The sequence below is a fragment of the Arachis hypogaea genome, chromosome 3 (assembly GCF_003086295.3).
Source record: "Arachis hypogaea cultivar Tifrunner chromosome 3, arahy.Tifrunner.gnm2.J5K5, whole genome shotgun sequence".
Taxonomy (NCBI): domain Eukaryota; kingdom Viridiplantae; phylum Streptophyta; class Magnoliopsida; order Fabales; family Fabaceae; genus Arachis; species Arachis hypogaea.
In genome coordinates, this window is record NC_092038.1 from 71,159,062 (window position 1) to 71,185,111 (window position 26,050).

A 26,050-nucleotide genomic window follows, 5' to 3' on the forward strand; every position below is an offset into this window, starting at 1 on the left:
TCGAATGGGAGAGGAAGAAGATCCTAAACAAGGGTGATCTCCTCCTATATATACTAATATGCTAACTAAGAATTGCAGAAATAAGATAAACTAGTCTTGTAATGCGAAAATCCACTTCTAAAGCCCACTTTGTGAGTGTTTGGGATGAGCTTGAGTGTCTCCCACGAGCTAGTACCCCTTAGGGGCGTTGAACGCCACCCCTGGGCTCCCTTTTGGGTAGTGGACGCCAGCTGCTCCCCTGTGGGCATTGGACGCTAGGAATAGGGCTGGTGGCTGACGTTGAACGCCAGCTAGGCCTTATTTCCAAAGGAAAGTATGAACTATTATATATTTCTGGAAAGTCTTGGATGTTAGCTTTACACAGCCGTTGAGAGTGTGCTATTTGGAGTTTTGTAGCTCCAGAAAAGCTCCTTGAGTGCACGGAGGTCAGATCTTGACAGCATCTGCAGTCCTTTCTCTGCTTCTGAATCAAACTTCTACTCAAGCTCCTTAATTTCAGTCAGAAAATAGCTGAACTTACTATAAAACACACAAACTCAAAGTAGAATAAAAAAATATGAATTTTGCACTAAAATCTATGAAAACTTAATAAAACTTAATCAAAACATAATGAAAACTATATAAAAATAACGCTAAAAAATGTATAAAATATCTGCTCATCAGATATCATAGTTGGTGATTGGACGGATGGAATTGTGTGTAGCATTGGAATTCCTATTTTCAAGGACTCTGAGTGCTACAATCGCCAGGTTCTCTATTTGAATCGCAAGATTCTCATGATACACACTAAGATGTGGCTTGCAAACGATGGAAATTATAGAGAACTTTGATGGTTCACAGCGTAGAAGCCGAGAGATCAGCTTGTCAATTTTCAGCTTCCCCGCGGGATAGCTAAGGCGTTAGGTCAGACATCGGTTCCCTTTGGTTATGGATTTCTGATGTTCAAGGACATGTTGCATAATCACAAGCTATTTTATTTTTACATTGTTCATTCGTTTAGTTATTATTTAATGGTTATTTAGTGTGTTTACTTACAAACTCTAGATTCTTTATAAATGCATATTAAGATCTAGTGTGTTCTAACTACTGTGTATTGTGTATGTTTAATTTACTTATTTGTCATTTCAACTTATGGTCCGATATTTATTAAGTACTAAATATATAGCTAACACTGCCCCCTCCCCCCAAAAAAATTGTAGAACTATTTCGGCTGAAGTTTGTGAAGACCTGTCTACTCTAACTCCCCACATTCTGAGCTTGATTTGAACGTGGTTGAAGTCTTTATGAATGCCAGTGGAAGTCATCACCAACTTAAAAAGCTTAATGTTCGTCTTCATGCTTTTATAGATGCCACACACACTCGTGGCAGGGTATACATGTATAGCAATCACTAAGGATGCGATGGTGGTCGCCTTTACTATGGTAGAATAAGTTTATTTTAACAAAATGATATAATGCTGTGAAGTTTGTATCCAATAATTGGTATATAGTCATTTTGACTTTTATTTTAGCTTCTTTTCCAACTTTTGAAAATTTTACTTATGTGGTCTTCTGTTTATTTATTAAAATTTACTTGTAACAGACGGTTGTGCTTGTGCTGTGGTCAATGGTGACCTTGTTGCATAAGAGTCACAATTTTCTTTAAAGGATGTTGAGGTTGTGGTTGCACAGATAGATCTAGACGTGGTATGTGTGTTGCATGACATCCCACCTATAATGCATGCAGTGCCATTTTAATGATCAGTTGTTGACATTGGATTTGGTTCCATAGTTCCATTTTTCTATTAGTAGGTGGCTAGCTTAAGAGGATCTGTAGGTAGCTTTCAAGAGCAAGTAAGCTGTAAAACTAAGGTTCCTTCAGTGGAAGTACGATATAGCCTTTGTTTGCCATTTAATATTAAGCATCGTCTTTCCATTTCACTCAAGGTAATGCATGTTACCATTTTGAGTTGCAACTTTTAGATAATTTCACAATGTACTGCTTCAATTGCTCAGGCTACCAAGTTGCTATATTAAATGTGGTATATGCTTTACAGATCAAGTATCACTTTTCTAAGGAGAAAATAACATTTGGACCTGGTTGATGGTTATAGGACTATTTAAGAAGAAGTGGAGCATTTGGTTTTCTGCTTCCCCTTTTTGGTGGAGCAGACAGTTCATCAGTTGCTGTAGTTGTTTGGTACATGTGTCAACTGGTTGTTAAAGGTACTTTTAAATGTGATGGCAAGTTCTGTTAGAGATTTTGATATACTTTCAAGGTTCTATCCCTGCCTAACTTGTGGCAGTAGCAGTATGTAGAAGCTATGTTATTGCGCATAGCAACAAATTCTTATTTAAGAAGAAACAGATTATCAAATTGACCACTAATCAAACCTCGGATAAGCACCACTGATGAAAGGATCTCAAGGAAGGGTGGATAAGAGGCGATATGTAATTAAATTATTATTGAATTACTTATAGAATTAAACTTCTACTTATTATAGAATGTAGTGTCTTTTTCTTATTTCTGTATGTTTTGACTTCTTTCATTGAAACCAAACTATAAAATAATTTCTAGTAATAAAATCAGGATGGGCTATCTCTTTTCTTTTTTACATTTTTTAGACGTGGAAGAGGTGGAATAAACAAAATCTTGTAGTTTATATAGTATTGGTTACTGATTCACATTTTCCTGTAGAAATTGCAAATGGGGATGAACAAGTTAAAGTGGATGCAATAAGAATAGGAAACTACAGAGATGGACAATATCCTACGAACAGCAGAGAATTCGCCAAAAGAATATTCTATACTATTTTTATGGGATCTGAAAATAGGTAAGTAATAAATGTAATGTTTTCCTGTTTTTCAATCTTTGGCTGTACACCGGAGTTTCTATATGCTATTTCTATGAATCCTCATCAATCTTTATAAAGATAGGTCTACTTCTGCTTCCCTCATTTTTTAATATTTTCTGTTATGATTATTTATAGTTTCAAAATGTTACTTGTATCCCATTTTGTGTTAAGGAGCTTATACATCCCCTGATTAAAGAACAACTTTATCAAATGTTAACGATATGCTAAAAAGAATTTCTCCTTAAAGTTCGGACATGACAAGGTTACGGGCAAAGGTGTTGGCTTATGAAATTGGTTCATGGCACCTTGATCTTTCCATTGATGGAGTTGTATTTGCATTTTTATCATTGTTCCAAACACTTACAGGTGAAGCATAGACTGGTGAATTATTTTAATCGTAGCTAGCAAGTACTAGAACTCTGTAGTCTATGATGTTTTCATGCACTTGGACTTCTGGCCAGAAGTATATTGATAATGTGATAAATAAGTGTTGCAAATATAAATAGTCATACATAGATCTCCATATTGATATTGGGGCTTTGCTACTAACTGGGTCAAACTGGCTGAAACTTAGTTTCCTTGTGGGATAATCTCACCATTTTTATCCTGTCTAAAAGCTTAGAAATCTGATTTATGTTTAATTGTTTATGTTTACATGCTATTATAGGTCTTAAATAATTTCTTTGTATGTCTTTACAGGTAAATGGTGGATCTAATGTTGAGAATCTAAGCTTGCAAAATATACACACTAAAATTAGGATGGTGCTAGCTTTCATGTTTGCATTACTATTGCCTTGGGTTCATAACAAACATGGATTTTTATCTTGGAGAGCTCAAATCTGGATGAAGGATTACACGGTTACTTGACAAAGGTATCTCTACACAGATTTATATTAATACTTTTCTACTTGTATTTTATCATTTCTCATATTTTGTGGTCCATTGCACATCATTTACCAAAGTTTATCTCTTTTATAGTATAATTGCAGTGCAGCGGATATAAATCCTATTTATAGCATAAGAGGAAAATCTCATAACAAGAAAATCTCATATACATCCCCTTAATCTAGTCATTAAACATCCTTTGGAAAAATTACTTTGCTTCATTTGCTGTGTGCATCCAAAAGGAAAAACAACCATTTGTACCCATGAACTTTACGAACATTGACAAAAATACCCATTAAAGAAAGAAACTAACGTTGTATCCATCAAAGATGGATTCTGTACGACAAAAGTACGCAAATCCTAAATTTATGTTGACTTTTTAATAAAATTCCAGAATTAGCCCATCTTTATCTTCAACCCCTCCTCTCTTCTTTCCCAGATTTCAAACACTTACATTGCCACTACCTTAACCACGCTCTATTCTCTACTACTCCACTAACCACCACTGCCGTCATCTTTCCACGCTGACGATGACAAAGACAACAAAAAGGTAACTAGGCGATCCATCTGTTCCCACGCAACGTTACCACCTTCAACTGCAGCCACCCAAACTCCGTGGCGGCCCAGCGCCGCCTCAAGCCCATACATAGATCACCTATACCTTGGCACAGTGGCAAGTTCAGAGTTTAGAGCCACCGGATTCAAGCTTCAGCAGCGCCGTTGCACAGAGATGCCACAATGCCTTTCCGGCCAAGACCCCGTCTAATGCCGCCACAAGATGGAGAAGCTCTGGAAGCGAGATTGAACCGAGATCCAGCGCACAAGGTCCCTTCCCGTGGTACGATTCAACTCCTCCTAGGTCCACTTCAAGCTCATGGACTCCATGGAGAAAGGTCCTATATTTACAACAATACAAATTACAAGTTTATTATATAATTAATGAAGTTGAAACAAATCTCCTATAATTAATAATTTATTTGTTTTTATCTATACCCAAATTGAACCAATTGAGTGTATTCATTGTTCAAATTCTCTCAGAAATCTCCAATCATATCTATGTTAGGATACTTGTCAAGTCAGAGAATGACTCCGATAACCACAACGGCAATGGAGGTGCGTGGTGTTGACCGTGGCGAAGATGACGCGGGATTTGGGGAAGAGGGGGAGAGAAAGGGGGAGAGGGATCCGGTTGGAGAGGTTGTGTCGGTGATCAAGTTTCTTGGAGATGAGTTCATGAAGATGGAAATGCCGTCATGGCAGCGGCGGTGAAGTAGAAGAGAAAAAAGAAGGTGGTTAAGGTGGTGGTAATGGAGGAGATGTGAAAGTTTGAGTGGGAAAGAAGCGATGGTTGGGAGCTAATGTTGAAGATAATGGTGGGGGTAATTTTAGAATTTTATTAAAAAGTCTACATAAATTTAGGATTTTGGTACTTTTGTCGTACGGAGTCCATCTTTGATGGATACAACATTAGTTTCCTTTTTTAATGGGTATTTTTGTCAATGTTCATAAAGTTCATGGGTACAAATGGTTGTTTTTTCCAAATAAAAAAAATTGTGTCCAAGAATGAATTCCCATATCAACAGCTTGATGAAGTTAATATGGGAATGAGTTATGAGGAACTATCAATCCTATGACAATGTGAGATATTGAAAGCTATTATTCTCAGCGAAGCTAAGCAACAAGTATTTGTATTATTGATTTATTCTTCTTTTTCAGTAGTGTCATATTATGTTCTGCTTGTTCGGTTTATATGCAATTCTCCATGCAATTATAATTGTATATATATCGCAAGGTTTTAAAATGTGGAATCAAATACTTCATTCTCTGTTTTAAACAGCTTGATGAAGTTGATATGGGAATGAGTTATGAAGAACTATCAATCTATGGAAGAGCACAGAAAATATTCCGTTGTGGTCCAGTTTCGATGTTCCAAGTGCACCTTTTGTTTCTACTTCCTGTCTTGTTCATTTTCTTCTGCAACCTTTCACTTGTTTTTCAATTCTATGTTTTTATCTATTAATTAATGTTTGAAAAAAAAGGTCAAATATATGATAATTCTTCTCATGACCATCCCATAATGTAAAATTTAATGGCCTAGAAATATGTGAAGTAATGAAAGCAAAAACGATAGCTAGTATATTTGCAAGCCATTTGACAGGCCTCTGAAAGTGATCACATTGTTCATTAAGACTAAAAATTGTGACAATTATTTCATTATCAAAATAAGAAAAACATAACTGGTATTTTCTTATCAAAAGTAATGATTTCTCTGCTTGATGCAGAATCAACTCAAAGGACTTCTTGCATGATTAAGTTGAATTTGGTTTATTTGGTGGTTCAGCTATAACCTATAGTTTCTGTAATTTACTGTTGCAGAATCTGTGCTATAGATGGGGTGGAAGATTGACTCCATCATAGGTGGCTGAAAAAGTGAAACACTTCTTCAAGTATTATTCAATCAATCGACACAAAATGACTGTCTTGACGCCTTCATATCATGCTGAGGTATGTAATTACTTAGGTTAGAGCACTAGAGGTGTATCTTATAATTATGTTGGTGATGAAAAGTTTAAAATCTTTTACTCAATTTGCAGAGTTATTCACCAGAGGATAATAGTTTAATCTATGCAAGTTTCCTATAATGTGAGATGGCCCTACTAATTTCGAAAAATTGATGAACTAGTGAGTGAGTTATGTACGATCTAAATTTTTGAAAATTAAATAATAAATTATTTATGATTTATTATTTTATTTAAAAAATTATTTTTTAAAAAATAATTAAAATTAAATTTTACGATACTTTGTGTTTAAATTTATTAGTATTTTTTTAAATAATTTCTATTATGATGAGATATTTTTAAAAAAAATAAAAGAACTATTATTATTATTATTATTATTATTATTATTATTATTATTATTATTATTATTATTATTATTATTATTATTATTATTATAGTTTTTTTCTATAGTTTTTTTCTTTTCCTTGGGCGAAGGCCATTATATATACATATATGTCAGTATATATCCATTTTATATATACATATAGTAAAGAAAGAAAGTAACGTGGCTTCAACTTATATATATATATATATATATATATATATATATATGACACGTAGCCCTTTTATATTCATTAATCACCGTCAATTATCTTTCATTCTTTCTAAATGAATTACCAAACCAAAATCAAGGCAATACGGGAAGGAAAAGTGACCGGGTGAGGGAAAGAAATTGTGACTCTATTTGATCTTCCGACTTCGATTTTTTAAGAACCTTATGACTCACTCTTAATAAAATATTTAGAGAGAGGTGAGCGAAGAATGTGAAGACAATTTATGGTATTAAAATAAAAAAAATAAAGAAATTTAAAAAATTTTTGTCATAAGAGATGAGAGAGCAGAATAAAAAAAATAAAAGAAAGAACAAAACAAAAAAAATAAGTAGAAGTATTGTTTGACATTGAGAATGAGTTAAAATAATTGTGTACCTGATGAAAACGAGTAGAAATATGATAGTGAGTTCACCGGGATTTGCTTTTCAGAGATACATCGGCCAATTCAGGGGATGGTCGCACATGTAAGAAGGAGGTTGCTTACTGAGATTATTGGTGCACGAAATTGTGATCAATACTTTTCACAACTCAAATAATTCCCGGTGATGAAACCAAAAACTTGGTGTTCAATACCATGGCATAAACACAACTTCGCACAACTAACCAGCAAGTGTACTGGGTCGTCCAAGTAATAAACCTTACGCGAGTAAGGGTCGATCCCACAGAGATTGTTGGTATGAAGTAAGCTATGGTCACCTTGTAAATCTTAGTCAGGAAAACTCAAATGGGTATGGTGATATGCGAATAAAACATAAAGATAGAGATAGAGATACTTATGTAATTCATTGGTAGGAATTTCAGATAAGCGTATGAAGATGCCTTCCCTTCCGTCTCTCTGCTTTCCTACTGTCTTCATCCAATCCTTCTTACTCCTTTCCATGGCAAGCTTAAGCAAGGGTTTCACCGTTGTCAGTGGCTACCTCCCATCCTCTCAGTGGAAATGTTCAACGCACCCTGTCACGGCATGGCTATCCATCTGTCGGTTCTCGATCAGGCCGGAATAGAATCCAGTGATTCTTTTGCGTTTGTCACTAACGCCCCGCCTTCAGGAGTTTGAAGCACGTCACAGTCATTCAATCATTGAATCCTACTCAGAATACCACAGACAAGGTTAGACCTTCCGGATTCTCTTGAATGCCGCCATCAGTTCTAGCCTATACCACGAAGACTCTGATCTCACGGAATGGCTGGCTCGTTTGTCAGGCGAGCACTCGGCTGTCAGGCGATCAACCATGCATCGTGTATCAGGAATCCAAGAGATATTCACCCAATCGAAGGTAGAACGGAGGTGGTTGTCAGTCACACGTTCATAGGTGAGAATGATGATGAGTGTCACGGATCATCACATTCATCAAGTTGAAGAACAAGTGATATCTTAGAACAAGAACAAGCGGAATTGAATAGAAGAACAATAGTAATTGCATTAATACTCGAGGTACAGCAGAGCTCCACACCTTAATCTATGGTGTGTAGAAACTCCACCGTTGAAAATACATAAGAACAAGGTCTAGGCATGGCCGAATGGCCAGCCTCCCAATGAGGGTTCAATCATCAACACATGATCAAAAGATCCAAAGATTGAAAGATCTCCCTAATACAATAGTAAAAGGTCCTACTTATAGAAAACTAGTAGCCTAGGGTGTACAGAGATGAGTAAATGACATAAAAATCCACTTCCGGGCCCACTTGGTGTGTGCTTGGGCTGAGCATTGAAGCATTTTCGTGTAGAGACTCTTCTTGGAGTTAAACGCCAGCTTTTGTGCCAGTTTGGGCGTTTAACTCCCATTTTGGTGCCAGTTCCGGCGTTTAACGCTGGAAATTCTGAGGGTGACTTTGTACGCCGGTTTGGGCCATCAAATCTTGGGCAAAGTATGGACTATCATATATTGCTGGAAAGCCCAAGATGTCTACTTTCCAACGCTGTTAAGAGCGCGCCAATTGGGCTTCTGTAGCTCCAGAAAATCCACTTTGAGTGTAGGGAGGTCAGAATCCAACAGCATCTGCAGTCCTTTTTAGTCTCTGAATCAGATTTTTGCTCAGGTCCCTCAATTTCAGCCAGAAAATACCTGAAATCACAGAAAAACACACAAACTCATAGTAAAGTCTAGAAAAGTGAATTTTAACTAAAAACTAATAAAAATATACTAAAAACTAACTAGATCATACTAAAAACATACTAAAAACAATGCCAAAAAGCGTATAAATTATCCGCTCATCACAACACCAAACTTAAATTGTTGCTTGTCCTCAAGCAACTCAAAATCAAACAAGATAAAAAAGAAGAGAATATGCAATGAATTCCAAAAACATCTATGAAGATCAGTATTAATTAGATGAGCGGGGCTTTTAGCTTTTTGCCTCTGAACAGTTTTGGCATCTCACTCTATCCTTTGAAATTCAGAATGATTGGCTTCTTTAGGAACTCAGAATCCAGATAGTGTTATTGATTCTCCTAGTTAAGTATGATGATTCTTGAACACAGCTACTTATTGAGTCTTGGCCGTGGCCCAAAGCACTCTGTCTTCCAGTATTACCACCGGATACATACATGCCACAGACACATAATTTGGTGAACCTTTTCAGATTGTGACTCAGCTTTGCTAGAGTCCCCAACTAGAGGTGTCCAGGGTTATTAAGCACACTCTTTTTGCCTTGGATCACAACTTTATTTCTTTCTTTTCTCTATTTTTTTCGAATTTTTTTTCTTTTTCTCTTTTTTTTGAAATTTTCTTTTTTTTTCATTGCTTTTTCTTGCTTCAAGAATCATTTTTATGATTTTTCAGATTCTCAGTAACATGTCTCCTTTTTCATCATTCTTTCAAGAGCCAATATTCATGAACCACAAATTCAAAAGACATATGCACTGTTTAAGCATACATTCAGAAGACAAAAATATTGCCACCACATCAAAATAATTAAACTGTTATAAAATTCAAAATTCATGCAATTCTTTTCTTTTTCAATTAAGCACATTTTTCATTCAAGAAAGGTGATGGATTCATAGGACATTCATAACTTTAAGGCATAGACACTAAGACACTAATGATCACAAGACACAAACATAGATAAACATAAGCATAATTTTCGAAAAACACGAAAATAAAGAACAAGGAAATTAAAGAACGGGTCCACCTTAGTGATGGCGGCTTGTTCTTCCTATTGAAGATCCTATGGAGTGCTTGAGCTCCTCAATGTCTCTTCCTTGTCTTTGTTGCTCCTCTCTCATGATTCTTTGATCTTCTCTAATTTCATGGAAGATGATGGAGTGTTCTTGGTGCTCCACCCTTAGTTGTCCCATGTTGGAACTCAATTCTCCTAGGGAGGTGTTTAGTTGCTCCCAATAGTTTTGTGGAGGAAAGTGCATCCCTTGAGGAATCTCAGGGATCTCATGATGAGTGGGGTCTCTTGTGTGCTCCATCCTCTTCTTAGTGATGGGCTTGTCCTCATCAATAGGGATGTCTCCCTCTATGTCAACTCCAACTGAATAACAGAGGTGACAAATGAGATGAGGAAAGGCTAAGCTTGCCAAGGTAGAGGACTTGTCCGCCACCTTATAGAGTTCTTGAGCTATAACCTCATGAACTTCTATTTCTTCTCCAATCATGATGCTATGAATCATGATAGCCCGGTCTATGGTAACTTCGGACCGGTTGCTAGTGGGAATGATTGACCGTTGAATAAACTCCAACCATCCTCTAGCCACGGGCTTGAGGTCATGCCTTCTCAATTGAACCGGCTTCCCTCTTGAATCTCTCTTCCATTGGGCGCCCTCTTCACATATGACTGTGAGGACTTGGTCCAACCTTTGATCAAAGTTGACCCTTCTAGTGTAAGGGTGTTCATCTCCTTGCATCATGGGCAAGTTGAAAGCCAACCTTACATTTTTCGGACTAAAAACCAAGTATTTCCCCCGAACCATAGTAAGCCAATTCTTTGGATCCGGGTTCATACTTTGGTCATGGTTCTTGGTGATCCATGCATTGGCATAGAACTCTTGAACCATCAAGATTCCGACTTGTTGAATGGGGTTGGTAAGAACTTCCCAGCCTCTTCTTCGGATCTCATGTCGGATCTCCGGATATTCACTCTTTTTGAGTGAAAAAGGGACCTCGGGGATCACCTTCTTCAAGGCCACAACTTCATAGAAGTGGTCTTGATGCACCCTTGAGATGAATCTCTCCATCTCCCATGACTCGGAGGTAGAAGCTTTTGCCTTCCCTTTCCTCTTTCTAGAGGTTTCTCCGGCCTTGGATGCCATAAATGGTTATGGAAAAACAAAAAGCAATGCTTTTAGCACACCAAACTTAAAATGTTTGCTCGTCCTCGAGCAAAAGAAGAAAGAAGAGAGTAGAAGAAGAAGAAATGAGGAAGAAGGGAATGGCTTTGTGTTCGGCCAAAGGGGGAGAAGTGGTGTTTAGGTTGTGTGAAAATGAAGGAGTGAAGATGGGTTTATATAGGAGTGGGGGGAAGGGTATGGTTCGGTCATGTATGGGTGGGTTTGGGAGGGAAAGTGGTTTGAATTTGAATGGTGAGGTAGGTGGGGTTTTATGAAGGATGGATATGAGTGGTGAAGAGAAAGATGGGATTTGATAGGTGAAGGGTTTTTGGGAAAGAGGTGGTGAGGTGATTGGTGAATGGGTGAAGAAGAGAGAGAGAGTGGTAGGGTAGGTGGGGATCCTGTGGGGTCCACAGATCCTGAGGTGTCAAGGAAACGTCATCCCTGCACCAAATGGCAAGCAAAATTGCGTTTTTAGCCAATTCTGGCGTTAAACGCCGGGCTGTGCCCATTTCTGGCGTTTAACGCCAGCTTCTTGCCCTTTTCTGGCGTTTAACACCAGTCTGGTGCCCCTTTCTGGCGTTAAACGCCCAGAATGGTGCCAGACTGGGCGTTAAACGCCCAACAGCTAGCCTTACTGGCGTTTAAACGCCAGCAAGCTCTCCTCCAGGGTGTGCTGGTTTTCTTTCTGTTTTTCATTCTGTTTTTGCTTTTTTCATTGATTTTGTGACTTCTCATGATCATCAACCTACAAAAAATATAAAATAACAAAGAAAAATATATAAGATATAACATTGGGTTGCCTCCCAACAAGCGCTTCTTTAATGTCAGTAGCTTGACAGTGGGCTCTCATGGAGCCTCAGAAATGCTCAGAGCAATGTTGGAACCTCCCAACACCAAACTTAGAGTTTGAATGTGGGGGTTCAACACCAAACTTAGAGTTTGGTTGTGGCCTCCCAACACCAAACTTAGAGTTTGACTGTGGGGGCTCTGTTTGACTCTGTTTTGAGAGAAGCTCTTCATGCTTCCTCTCCATGGTTACAGAGGGGTATCCTTGGGCCTTAAACACCAAGGATTCTTCATTCACTTGAATGATCAACTCTCCTCTATCAACATCAATCACAGCCTTTGCTGTGGCTAGGAAGGGTCTGCCAAGGATGATGGATTCATCCATGCACTTCCCAGTCTCTAGGACTATGAAATCAGTAGGGATGTAGTAGTCTTCAACTTTTACCAGAACATCCTCTACAAGTCCATAAGCTTGTTTTCTTGAGTTGTCTGCCATCTCTAGTGAGATTTTTGCAGCTTGCACCTCAAAGATCCCTAGCTTCTCCATTACAGAGAAAGGCATGAGGTTTACACTTGACCCTAAGTCACACAAGGCCTTCTTAAAGGTCATGGTACCTATGGTACAAGGTAATGAAAACTTCCCAGGATCCTGTCTCTTTTGAGGCAGTTTCTGCCTAGACAAGTCATCTAGTTCTTTGGTGAGCAAAGGAGGTTCATCCTCCCAAGTCTCATTTCCAAACAACTTGTCATTTAGCTTCATGATTGCTCCAAGGTATTTAGCAACTTGCTCTTCAGTGACATACTCATCCTCTTCAGAGGAAGAATACTCATCAGAGCTCATGAATGGCAGAAGTAAGTCCAATGGAATCTCTATGGTCTCATTTTGAGCCTCAGATTCCCATGGTTCCTCATTGGGGAACTCATTGGAGGCCAGTGGACGTCCATTGAAGCCTTGCTCAGTGGCGTTCACTGCCTCTCTTTCCTCTCCAAATTCGGCCATGTTGATGGCCTTGCACTCTCCTTTTGGATTTTCTTCTGTATTGCTTGGAAGAGTGCTACGAGGGAGTTCAGTAATTCTCTTGCTCAGCTGACCCACTTGTGCCTCCAAATTTCTAATGGAGGAGCTTGTTTCAGTCATGAAACTTTGAGTGGTTTTGATTAGATCAGAGACCATGGTTGCTAAGTCAGAGTTATTCTGCTTAGAACTCTCTGTCTGTTGCTGAGAAGATGATGGAAAAGGTTTGCTATTGCTAAACCTGTTTCTTCCACCATTATTATTGTTGAAACCTTGTTGAGGTCTCTGTTGATCCTTCCATGAAAAATTTGGATGATTTCTCCATGAAGGATTATAGGTGTTTCCATAGGGTTCTCCCATGTAATTCACCTCTTCCATTGAAGGGTTCTCAGGATCATAAGCTTCTTCCTCAGATGAAGCTTCCTTAGTACTGCTTGGTGCATTTTGCATTCCAGACAGACTTTGAGAAATCATATTGACTTGTTGAGTCAACATTTTGTTCTGAGCCAATATGGCATTCAGAGTGTCAATCTCAAGAACTCCTTTCTTCTGACTAGTCCCATTGTTCACAAGATTTCTTTCAGAAGTGTACATGAATTGGTTATTTGCAACCATTTCAATGAGCTCTTGAGCTTCAGTAGGCGTCTTCTTCAAATGAAGAGATCCTCCAGCAGAGCTATCCAAAGACATCTTGGACAGTTCAGATAGACCATCATAGAAAATACCTATGATGCTCCATTCAGAAAGCATATCAGAGGGACACTTTCTGATTAATTGTTTGTATCTTTCCCAATCTTCATAGAGGGATTCTCCTTCCTTCTGTCTGAAAGTTTGGACTTCCACTCTAAGCTTACTCAATTTTTGAGGTGGAAAGAACTTTGCCAAGAAGGCATTGACTAGCTTTTCCCAAGAGTCCAGGCTTTCTTTAGGTTGAGAGTCCAACCATGTTCTAGCTCTGTCTCTTACAGCAAAAGGGAATAGCATAAGTCTGTAGACCTCAGGGTCAACCCCATTAGTCTTGACAGTGTCACAGATTTGCAAGAACTCAGCTAAGAACTGATGAGGATCTTCCAATGGAAGTCCATGGAACTTGCAATTCTGTTGCATTAGAGAAACTAATTGAGGCTTAAGCTCAAAGTTGTTTGCTCCAATGGCAGGGATTGAGATGCTTCTCCCATAGAAGTCGGGAGTAGGTGCAGTAAAGTCACCCAGCACCTTCCTTGCATTGTTGGCATTGTTGTTGTTTTCGGCTGCCATGAGTTCTTCTTCTTTGAAGAATTCGGTTAGGTCCTCTACAGAGAGTTGTGCCTTATCTTCTCTTAGCTTTCGCTTCAAGGTCCTTTCAGGTTCAGGATCAGCCTCAACAAGAATGCTTTTGTCTTTGCTCCTGCTCATATGAAAGAGAAGAGAACAAGAAAATGTGGAATCCTCTATGTCACAGTATAGAGATTCCTTGAGGTGTCAGAGGAAAAGAAAAGTAGAAGGCAGAGGTAGAAAATTCGAACTTATCAAAGAAGATGGAGTTCAAATTTTGCATTAAGGAATAGTGTTAGTCCATAAAATAGAAGGATGTGAGAAGAAGAGAAGTAATTTTCGAAAATTAAGTCAAAGATTTTGAAAATATTTTTGAAAAACACTAATTGATTTTCGAAAATCAAGAGTGAAAAAGAAATCAAGTGATTTTTGAAAAAGATTTTGAAATTAGAAATAAAAAAGATTTGATTGAAAGCTATCTTGAAAAAGATGTGGTTAAGAAGGTATGATTAGTCTTAAAAAATGTGATTGAGAAGATATGATTTGAAAAACATTTTAAAAAGATTTGATTTTAAAATTGATGACTTGGCTATCAAGAAAAGATATGATTCAAACATTAAACCTTTCTCAGCAGAAAAGGCAGCATTCTTGATATGTTGAATCAAATCATTAATTGATAGCAAGTATTTTTAAAGAAAGAAAGAAATTGATTTTGAAAAAGATTTGATTGAAAAGATATGATTTGAAAAAGATTTGATTTTGAAAAACTTTGAAAACCTGAAAGAAAAAAAAATTTGCATTGAAAACAAAATCTTCCCTCTTGTGCCATCCTGGCGTTAAACGCCCAGAATGGTGCACATTCTGGCGTTTAACGCCCAAAACTATACCCTTTTGGGCGTTAAACGCCCAACCAGGTACCTTGGCTGGCGTTTAAACGCCAGTCTGTCCTTCTTCACTGGGCATTTTGAACGCCCAGCTTTTCTGTGCAATTCCTCTGCAGTATGTTCTGAATCTTCAATTCTCTGTATTATTGACTTGAAAAGACACAAATTAAAAATATTTTTAGATTTTTAATAATGAAGAATAATCAAAATGCAACTAAAATCAAATAACAATGCATGCAAGACACCAAACTTAGCAGTTTGTATACTACTGACACTAATGAGAATGCATATGAGACACATAGACACTCAAGTCAAGAGAATTCAAAGGTCAGAGCAATGAGATCATCAAGAACAACTTGAAGATCCTTAAGACACATGAATGAATGCATGCAATTAACACCAAACTTAAAATGAGACACTAGACTCAAACAAGAAATTTTTGGATTTTATGATTTTTTTTGAACTTTTTTTGTGTTTTTCGAAAATTAAGTGGAAAAAGGTATCAAAATTCTTAATGAGAATTCCAGGAATCATGCAATATTTAGTCTAAGACTCCAGTCAGGAATTAGACATGGCTTCACAGCCAGCCAAGCTTTCAAAGAAAGCTTCGGTCCAAAACACTAGACATGGCCAATGGCCAGCCAAGCCTTAGCAGATCACTGCTCCAACAGCAAGATTGATAGAAATCACAAGCTCTTGTGATGATAAGTTGAAACCTCGGTCCAATGAAATTAGACATGGCTTCACAGCCAGCCAGACTTCAATAGATCATCATGAAACACTAGAATTCATCTTCAAGAATTCTGAAGAAAAAATACCTAATCTAAGCAACAAGATGAACCGTCAGTTGTCCAAACTCAACAATCCCCGGCAACGGCGCCAAAAACTTGGTGCACGAAATTGTGATAAATACTTTTCACAACTCAAACAATCCCCGGTGATGAAACCAAAAACTTGGTGTTCAATACCATGGCATAAACACAACTTCGCACAACTAACCAGCAAGTGTACTGGGTCGTCCAAGTAATAAACCTTACGCGAGTAAGGGTCGATCCCACAGAGATTGTTGGTATGAAGCAAGCTATGGTCACCTTGTAAATCTTAGTCAGGCAAACTCAAATGGGTATGGTGATATGCGAATAAAACATAAAGATAGAGATAGAGATACTTATGTAATTCATTGGTAGGAATTTCAGATAAGCGTATGAAGATGCCTTCCCTTCTGTCTCTCTGCTTTCCTACTGTCTTCATCCAATCCTTCTTACTCCTTTCCATGGCAAGCTTAAGCAAGGGTTTCACCGTTGTCAGTGGCTACCTTCCATCCTCTCAGTGGAAATGTTCAACGCACCCTGTCACGGCACGGCTATCCATCTGTCGGTTCTCGATCAGGCCGGAATAGAATCCAGTGATTCTTTTGCGTCTATCACTAACGCCCCGCCTTCAGGAGTTTGAAGCACGTCACAGTCATTCAATCATTGAATCCTACTCAGAATACCACAGACAAGGTTAGACCTTCCGGATTCTCTTGAATGCCGCCATCAGTTCTAGCCTATACCACGAAGACTCTGATCTCACGGAATGGCTGGCTCATTTGTCAGGCGAGCACTCGGTTGTCAGGCGATCAACCATGCATCGTGTATCAGGAATCCAAGAGATATTCACCCAATCGAAGGTAGAACGGAGGTGGTTGTCAGTCACACGTTCATAGGTGAGAATGATGATGAGTGTCACGGATCATCACATTCATCAAGTTGAAGAACAAGTGATATCTTAGAACAAGAACAAGCGGAATTGAATAGAAGAACAATAGTAATTGCATTAATACTCGAGGTACAGCAGAGCTCCACACCTTAATCTATGGTGTGTAGAAACTCCACCGTTGAAAATACATAAGAACAAGGTCTAGGCATGGCCGAATGGCCAGCCTCCCAATGAGGGTTCAATCATCAAAACATGATCAAAAGATCCAAAGATTGAAAGATCTCCCTAATACAATAGTAAAAGGTCCTACTTATAGAAAACTAGTAGCCTAGGGTGTACAGAGATGAGTAAATGACATAAAAATCCACTTCCGGGCCCACTTGGTGTGTGCTTGGGCTGAGCATTGAAGCATTTTCGTGTAGAGACTCTTCTTGGAGTTAAACGCCAGCTTTTGTGCCAGTTTGGGCGTTTAACTCCCATTTTGGTGCCAGTTCCGACGTTTAACGCTGGAAATTCTGAGGGTGACTTTGTACGCCGGTTTGGGCCATCAAATCTTGGGCAAAGTATGGACTATCATATATTGCTGGAAAGCCCAGGATGTCTACTTTCCAACGCCGTTGAGAGCCCTCCAATTGGGCTTCCGTAGCTTCAGAAAATCCACTTCGAGTGCAGGGAGGTCAGAATCCAACAGCATCTGCAGTCCTTTTTAGTCTCTGAATCAGATTTTTGCTCAGGTCCCTCAATTTCAGCCAGAAAATACCTGAAATCACAGAAAAACACACAAACTCATAGTAAAGTCCAGAAAAGTGAATTTTAACTAAAAACTAATAAAAATATACTAAAAACTAACTAGATCATACTAAAAACATACTAAAAACAATGCCAAAAAGCGTATAAATTATCCGCTCATCAATTATCAATACATATATTGGTCAGAGAGAACCTGACTTATAAGAGCAAGGTTGCTTATAGAGGTTATGTGTTTGCATACATCTATTCAGGAGAGTCGCACCTGTAAGACAGAGGTTGCTTACAGAGGTTATGACACTGGAAGCCAAACTTAGAACAAATGTTGCTGAGTTGAGTCAGGAGCGGGTCGAAATCGAAAGATGAGCTCATTACCTGCACTAAGGATAGACATGCATCATACTTGTTTGCGCATATTTATTTGTAAGTGTGTTTTCTGTGATTGTGGGTGTGCTAAATGACTGTTTGAATTCTGTGTTCTATAATTGTTGCATTGGATTGTACTTTGTTGACTATTATTGCTGATCAAGTATATATAAAATAAACTTAACTTCTAATCTGGATCCTACTAAGAACTCTCCAATTCTTACCCCCTATTTTCATCACTTTCAGCTACAGGTACAAAGGTTTAGTGCGGAACTACAGGAGTTTAGAAGATTTTGTTTACGAGTTGAGTTGTTAGATTTTATTTTTCCCTCGTCGTTTATTGTTTTAATTTTTAGAGGGGTAGAACTTGTATTTGAGGATCTTTGAATAAGTCTATGTATATAAAGTTATGTGAATATATATTTTTGTGGTTAAGTGATTTAAATAAAGTTTCCTTTCGATTTCTTGATTAAAATTTCGATTTGTATCCGCAAAGACTCAATATTAAACAAAGATAGTATAAACTAAAAAGATTTAAAGGTAAGTAACGCCTGAACTTTTAGTACAATCATAAGATGCTAAAAATTAAGGTGTTATAAGATAAATGTAAAAGACATTATTCAAGATGTAACAGTTGCATCAGAGGGTATTAATGGAATAGGAGTTGCTACAGCAGGTTAAAATAATCCCAAAGTTAGATTCTAACTAAAATTAACCACTCTAAGAATAATAGAACAAAATAGAATTTTGCTTAGACAGTGCTGTAGATTTCATCTTTTGAAAATTAATGTGCATTTTTTTCCCACTTGATGGAGTCTACAAAGATGTATGAGTGGCTAACAACCATAGCTTCTATCAAATTAATAAATTAAAATGAAAACTTTTTAGTGATTCATACCTCATGTTTGTGAAATTTCTGAAAGAGAAAAAATGCATGTGTCTTGTGTATCATTTTTTTTTTCATCTTTTTTTTATTGTACATTTGTGGGGAATGAAATTTATCCAACCTAGTATTTCAGCTTTTATTATTTGTTTCCATGAGAATGTAGTTTTAAAAGAAGAGGATGATGAGAGAGAAAAGCTCCTAGGGTTGCAAGTTAGACAAACATCGATAATCAAAGAAAAATATTAAAACAAGTTACTTTTGTATATGCAAAAGACACAACTAAGAAGATTTATTGTCTCATTAGGAGGCGGCTAATTATGAAGATAGTAAGCAATTTTGACACGTGAAAAGGTCTCGGGAGGTGAAATTGTGAATCTTAAAACTTAAAATGCCAATTTGATTGCATAATTGTCATGCTCCTTGCAATGAAATACGTTTCTTATGGGAGAATGTAAGGAGTTTTAGTGATTAAAAAAATAGTTAATATTGGCTAAAAGCTTAAAAATATGAAGAATAATTGTTGATTATGTAACATTTTTCCTATATTAATGGAGGAAACAAGAAAATTATAAATTTGTGATATTAAAGACATTGAAATAGTATTTTAAGTTAAAAATATGAAGAATGTACATTATATGTTTCAATTTCAAATTTTTAAAAAGTTAAATTTTATTATTAGTTTCTATACTTTTACCAAATTTGTAATTAGGTTTTTATATATTTTTCTTTCAATTGGATCCTTTTATTGTTTTTAATTTTATAATTAGGTCCTTTCCATGTCAAAAATATTAAAATTAACTGAATATTCTACCTAAAAATGCGGTTAAAGATCAAATTAGATTCTTAATGGTGGATATTTTCAATTTGCGAAAAAATATTCTATTAACTCTAACATTTTTAACATTAACAAGAATTTAATTATAAAATTAAAAATAGTATAAGAATTCAATTGAAAAAAATATAAGAATCTAGTTGCAAATTTGATAAATCTATAGTTTATAGGAAATAATGTAAAACCCGTAAAATTAGTGAATAATTAGCTAATAAATTAAAAATTAGAATTTTATGGTTTAGTAGAGTATAACTAATTAAAATAAGAATTTTAACACTAATTTAAAAAGAATTTGGCACAAAATTGAGTCGAACGGGTTTAATCGAGCAAACCGAGCCCAAAAATAGGCCTAAGGCCCAGCCCACTTGCAATATAAATGAAGGGCATCAGCCCTTTCTCCCTTAAATGGAAATGGGAACACGTTGAACTTGGAAGCAAAAGAGGGAAGAACGACTCCCAAATCACAAACCCTTGGTCCTTGATTCAAATCCTTATAACTTTTGATTCGGAACTCCGATCGCTGCACTATTTGTGGCCAAGCGATTAGCGCGTCAAGCTCTAAAAAATCCAGTATCTAATTAGGTAAGGAATCCACATTTTATTCCTCAATTTTTCCTTCTCAATTTCGAATATTTGATGAACAATTATGTTGAATATTGTTTAATTTCGGTGTTTAGGTTCGAATTAGTTTGCGGGTTTTGTCGGGTTTAGTTCATTGGAGTTGTGGGTCAGCTAAGCACCCTCAAATCCTTTATGAAATGTTGAATTAGTGAACTCTATGTTGATTATAGTGAATATTATAATGTTAGATTGAAATTGGTTGTGGATTGGATTTGAGAAATTGGAAGTTAAAGATTAAACTTTGGAGGCTGGATTCATTGGTGAGGGGCTGGAGTGGTGGGCCTTGTGGTGCGGTGAACGCTTAAGGTGTTCCAGGATTAACAGAAAACCGGTCAAGGTATGGTTTTGGTTTCTCGTATTTAATATATAATGTCTTGTGAAAACTTAGGCTAGATGACCATAGGATAAGCTTAGATTGAAGTCAGTTGGTGATTTGATTGATGAACATATGAGTACTTGTTGTTAGCGTCGTTGAGTTGATTGGTTGGATTGTATGTTGAATGATTGATAATAATTGTGTCAAGTGATAAAGTTGATGAGACTATGTGATGTTTGATGTTTATGATGAGAATGGAATGCTAAATGATGAATTTAATGATGATAGATAAGGTGATGTGAATGAATATGTATGAGGTGGTATATTGATGCACTTATTTGGATAGTTGAGAAATTCTTATATGAGATTATTTAGAATTGAGGTATAATTGTTTATGGTAGGATGTGGGGTTGTGCTGCTGTGTTATAGTATGTGTTGGTGTTGATTATGAGTATAGAAAGTTGGTATTGAATAGTAAATTGATGAAAATAGAGGTTGGATTATTTTGTGAAAATTTGATTTTTGGCCGAATTTCAACGAGCTATAACTCGGCTTTCAGACCCCCAAATTATTTCAAATTTATTTCATATGAAAATTGGGTTCGTAAAGTTCATGCCATTCAAAGAACAGATGAAAAATATTTTAAAATGAAAAAGTTGTGCGTGTTGGAAATTTGGAGTGCAAAAACTGAAATTCTACATTATTCTGCATTTTTGTCACTCTGCATATCTTGCGTACGCGAGCAGGGTGCTTGCATACGTGAACAAGGAAAAACTCATCCACGCATATGCGTGGCTCACACGTACGCGTGACCCCTGTTTTCAGCAAAGTGAATTTTGTGTTTTAAAACCTAATTTCGAGCCCCTAAACCTCTATTTTTACTCTTTTAGCCCTAAACCTTAGTTGTATGCTTAGTGATGAAGTGAAGTTAGGAAGGGATGGTAGCTTGGAAGAGCAGAAAGCTTAAAAATATGATGAATCATGGTTGAGAAATGTGAAAGTGTTATGTAATTGATGAATATTTGATCATAATGAATAAATACGAATGATTGTGAATGAGTATGATGATTAGGATTTTGTCCATGATGAGAATGTATGAGTTCTCTTTGTTGTAAGGTGTGTCGGGCATTATATCCCATGACTGTGATGGGCACTATATCCCGAGAGCGTGGCAGGCGCTATATTCGAAGAGTGTAGGAGCACCTTACTCTGGGAAGTGTGTCGGGCACTATATTCTATGAGTGTGACGGACACTATATCCCGAGAGCGTAGCGGGCGCTATATCCCAAGAGTGTGGGAACACTTTGTCCCAGATGCGACGGGCACTATATCCCAAGAGTATGGAGGCATATCAGAGAGATGATATCCGGGTTAGCTACTGGGTGTGTCGGATTCTGACAAAGTAACTGACACGTGAGCTCACGGCCAGTAGGATAGACATACATCATATGCATATGTGTGCTTTTTTTGATTTTGCATTAATTGGGCTTGACTATGTGATTATCATGCTTACCTGCTATATTTGCTACCTGTCGTATCTGTATTCTACTTGTATTTGCTTTGTTTGTGTGTGTCGATCTACTGGGGCAGTTTTGGAGGATGGTGGAGGACGGGGAATAGTTGAGGGTTTTAGTTAGAATTTTAAGTTTAAGAACCTTAGGAAACCACCCTGATTTCATAGTTTCTGTTATAGTTCCTTAAGATTTATAATTTGAGTGTCAGCATTTTAGAATTGCCTCTGACTTTTTCAGGACCTTATATCTTATATATGCAGCGCCACTACCATGTTGAGAACCTCCGGTTCTCATTCCATACGTGTTGTTATTTTTCAGATGCAGGTTGAGAAGCACCACACTGTGTTTTCTGGAGACTCTAAAGAAGTGAAGAACTCTTGGAATTTAGGGTTGTATTTTATTTATATTTATATATGTATTTAGATTCTCCACCTCGTATTTTATGTTTGTCCCTCTTAGAGGTTGACCCGGAGAAATAGGTTGTCGGTATTCTCTTTTGGGTTACTTTGGGGTGTATATATATATATATATATGTATACTCTGGTCAGTCTTTGCTTCGCAAGCTAAGCCTAAAGCTTGTTAATTGCATTTTTGGAACTCTGATGTTATATATTTATATTATCTTTTCCGTTTAATCTTATCCACCTTTATTTCTACTTTTATCCGATCGTGAATGTTGCGTTGTTCTGCTTGTTTTTCATTCAATTACTTTTTTAAAGGCTCCTAGATAAAACCTTTTCTATGTGTATTATATATATAATTTTACTTTTAGAAGTCATAATACCTCACCACCTCAATTTTATGACTTAAGCATAAGATTCTGTGTGGTAGGGTGTTACAAATAATAGAATAATTAAACCTTTTAAAAACTTATGTCAAGCTGTGTTTCTATGCTTTTTGGGATTTTGCTTTAAATAAATAAATTAAATTATATATTTACACTAATATGTATTTATAAAATTATTTATATTTTTATATTACATGATTTATCTCGTTTATATTAATAATTAAATATAGATGTGTATACTTATTTCCGAAGAAGATTAGGTCATTGAACAACTAAAAAGATAGGATTTGAAGTACAATTTGGATTGATTTAGAAAATAAAATTGATAGAATTTATTTGATTTAGATTGTGTCACTTTGATTTTATTTTTCAATCTAATTTAGTTTTTGTTACGGCACAGCCCAGATGGCACCTAGGCCGACCCAGCCCACGGGCAACCCGATCTTCTCGGTCGGGTCCCCGCTACCCGACCCGATTGGTCTGCGACCCAGGCACACCCTCGTTACTAGCTGTATGACATCTGTGAGGAAGGAAGCTTCTAGGAAGGAGGCCTTCTCCTGTGGGGCCCGTCTTACTGACAGGGCATTTAAGGGGAGGGTCCTACCCCTCCCCCAAGGTACGTCACTCTACCCTCAGCTCTCGCATCACCTATACACGCTACTGACTTGAGCGTCAGAGTATAATTGTAGGTGACACCCCCCTCTCCACTTGAAGTGCTCGGAAGCTCGGCTGCTCCTTCGTTCACACCACCAGCTGAAAACAGGCGGAGACCCACCTCTCCATCCCAATACCCCTGCGAACAGTCCGGTACCCGACCTACTGTAGATTGGCGCCATCTGTGGGGACCACCTCAATGAATTTCCTACAAGGTCCCAGAGAACCTAACGAGGGAGCCGAACCCAATGAGGCAGCCTCCGTGGCCTCCTCCCGTGAGTGCACAGGGTCTCCTCTGCGACAACCCGAGCCATCCTCCCGCTTCCAAGAGAGACACCCTTTTGGGAGAATGGGTAGCGATAGTGCCAGAATAATGCAGAACATGGAACGCCAGTTGGCAGATCACGGACGTCATCAACAAACTCCCGAACCAAACTACTCCCGATCTCTTGAGAGACGGGGAAGAACTCCTCAGAGAAGTCGCTCCCGGCGCACACCCAGCCCACGATCTGAATCTTAAAGTATCTAGGAGGACTGGGAACGGCCAAGAAGACGGCACGATCCTGTGATATACACCTGGCCTGAAGGGAGATAAGCCACCGAGCGAGATCGGGAGGACGATGGAGAAAGGCCGAAGAGAACACGACGACCCGTGATCATGGGCGCAACCCCGTTTCATCATTCCGTCCTCGAGGTCCGGCTACCAAAGAACTTTAATAAGCCAACAGACATGAGGTACAATGGAACCCAAGACCCACAGGAGCATCTAATGGCCTTTGAGGCCAGAATGAACTTGGAGGGGGTAGGCGACGAGGTGAGGTATGGCGCTTTCTCGGTCACTCTGGCAGGACCTGCAATACGGTGGTTTAACAACATCCCGCAAGGTTCTGTTCCCAACATTTTGGACATTAGTCACGCTTTCTTAGCCAAATTTACCACCCGTATTGCAAAGGTGAAACACCCGATCAACCTAATCGGGGTGACACAAAGGATCGGTGAGCCGACCAGAAAATACTTGGACAGGTTCAACGATGAGTGTTTAGAGATTGACGGCATAACCGATTTGGTGGCCAGTTTGTATCTGACGAATGGACTTCTGAATGAGGATTTCAGGAAGGATCTCACCACGAAGCCGGTGTGGACGATGTAAGAAATTCAAAGCATGGTTAGGGAATATATCAACGATGAAGAAGTCAGTCAAGTGGTGGGAGCCAACAAGCGGCAGCCTGCCTACAACCAACCTCGGCAGCACGGTAGCGAGGAAAGACTAAAGGAGCACGCCAGAGACGGCAGGCCGGCCAAGACATTCAAGCCGTTTCCCCAAGTCGGAAAGTTCACCAACTACACCCCCTCACCGTCCCCATTGTAGAAGTCTATCAGCAGATAGCTGAGAAGGGAATTCTGTCGAAGCCCCAACTTCTAAAGGACAGAATCGGGGGTAACAAGAACCTCTATTGTGATTATCACAAGGGTTATGGACACAAAACACATGATTGTTTTGACCTAAAGGATGCGTTAGAGCAGGCAATCTGGGACGGAAAGCTAGCCGAATTCTTCCACCTCATCAGGGAGCCGAGGAGGCGAGATCACGATCGCGAGGGAGAGGACAAGAGCCGCATGGTGAAGCGACGTCAGGAGCCGGAGGACCACGAGCACGACCTTACCATCGTAAACATGGTAATCGGAAGAGACGTGGCTCCAAGGTCGAGGTCGGTGCACAAGAAGGACGCCAAAGTCCTGGTAGTCTCATCATCCATCCCCGTGCAAAACTCCAAGAGGACTTCGTCCATATCTTTCAGTCCGGAGGACCAATGGTTTGATGAGGTCACGGAAAACCCTCCGATGGTCATCACGGCCAGAGTGGGAACCGACCTAATCAAGCGGATCCTCGTAGACACCGGTGCCGACTCAAATATCATGTTCTGCAACGTGTTCAATGCTTTGGGTCTCCGGGATGCCGATTTATGGACTCACCAGCACGGTGTAGTAGGGTTGGGCGACTACTTTATCAAGCCCGATGGGATAATCTCCCTACCGGTATCCGTAGGACTAGGACAGGGGAAAAGGTCAGTAATGGCGGAGTTCGTAGTTCTACGAGACTCCACGGCCTACAACGTCATCCTCGGAAGAAAGACTATCAACGACCTCGGGGCAGTGATCAGTACAAAGATGTTGATAATGAAGTTCATCGCTGATGACGGATCTGTGGGATCCATAAAGGGAAACTTGGAAACGGCAGTCACCTGCGACAATGCCAGTCTCTCCTTAAGAAAGAAATCCAAAGAGGCATCGGGAGTGTTCCTCGCCGACCTGGAGCTAGGGTCGACGACAAGACTATACCCGAGCCGGAAGGGAACTTAGAAAGGTTCAGGGTTGGCAACTCAGAGAAGAAGTTCACCTTCATGAATAAAAACCTCCCACATAACCTAAAGGAACCTCTAATGGAAATGATCAGGGCTAATGGTGACCAATTTGCTTGGATGCCAGCTGACATGCCAGGGATAGACCTCCAGCTCATGTCGCATCACTTGGCCGTCAAGGCGGAAGCCAAGCCAGTGGCTCAGAGGAGAAGGAAAA

At 38.6% G+C, this 26,050-nt stretch overlaps 3 protein-coding genes across 4 annotated transcripts; all 3 read left to right on the forward strand.

Annotated features, from left to right (window-relative positions):
- The first annotated feature begins 674 nt into the window (after positions 1–674).
- LOC112790735 (glutamine-dependent NAD(+) synthetase-like) lies at positions 675–18,304 on the forward strand. Of its 2 annotated transcripts, none has more exons than XM_025833272.2 (7): positions 675–903; positions 1,200–1,422; positions 2,094–2,205; positions 2,678–2,813; positions 3,534–3,706; positions 5,557–6,224; positions 18,110–18,304. In XM_025833272.2, the coding sequence occupies exons 2-5, from the start codon at positions 1,348–1,350 to the stop codon at positions 3,535–3,537; spliced, it is 327 nt and encodes a 108-aa protein (XP_025689057.1). In that variant the 5' UTR covers positions 675–903; positions 1,200–1,347; the 3' UTR covers positions 3,538–3,706; positions 5,557–6,224; positions 18,110–18,304. The 2 variants fall into 2 exon arrangements, with proteins under 2 accessions (XP_025689057.1, XP_072089185.1); XM_072233084.1 differs by lacking the exon at positions 18,110–18,304 and having other exon boundaries at positions 5,557–5,652; positions 6,096–6,210.
- A 5,827-nt stretch (positions 18,305–24,131) lies between these two features.
- Positions 24,132–24,623, forward strand: LOC140183505 (uncharacterized). The gene has a single exon (XM_072231954.1). The coding sequence runs from the start codon at positions 24,132–24,134 to the stop codon at positions 24,621–24,623; it is 492 nt and encodes a 163-aa protein (XP_072088055.1).
- Positions 24,624–24,635: 12 nt separating this feature from the next.
- Positions 24,636–25,834, forward strand: LOC112778849 (uncharacterized). Its single transcript, XM_025823130.1, has 2 exons — positions 24,636–24,726; positions 24,843–25,834. The coding sequence occupies exons 1-2, from the start codon at positions 24,636–24,638 to the stop codon at positions 25,832–25,834; spliced, it is 1,083 nt and encodes a 360-aa protein (XP_025678915.1).
- Positions 25,835–26,050: the final 216 nt, after the last annotated feature.

What these genes read in the sequence shown, in the direction of transcription:
- LOC112790735 (XM_025833272.2), top strand. Translation starts at nt 1,348, where the DNA reads ATGCCACACACACTCGTGGCAGGGTATACATGTATAGCAATCACTAAG. An exon ending in TGGTGGTCGCCTTTACTATG is followed by an intron (nt 1,423 to 2,093) that starts GTAGAATAAGTT and finishes TGATGGTTATAG; the next exon opens with GACTATTTAAGAAGAAGTGG. An exon ending in GTGTCAACTGGTTGTTAAAG is followed by an intron (nt 2,206 to 2,677) that starts GTACTTTTAAAT and finishes ATTTTCCTGTAG; the next exon opens with AAATTGCAAATGGGGATGAA.
- LOC140183505 (XM_072231954.1), top strand. Translation starts at nt 24,132, where the DNA reads ATGGGCGCAACCCCGTTTCATCATTCCGTCCTCGAGGTCCGGCTACCA.
- LOC112778849 (XM_025823130.1), top strand. Translation starts at nt 24,636, where the DNA reads ATGGTTAGGGAATATATCAACGATGAAGAAGTCAGTCAAGTGGTGGGA. An exon ending in CAACCAACCTCGGCAGCACG is followed by an intron (nt 24,727 to 24,842) that starts GTAGCGAGGAAA and finishes TCCCCATTGTAG; the next exon opens with AAGTCTATCAGCAGATAGCT.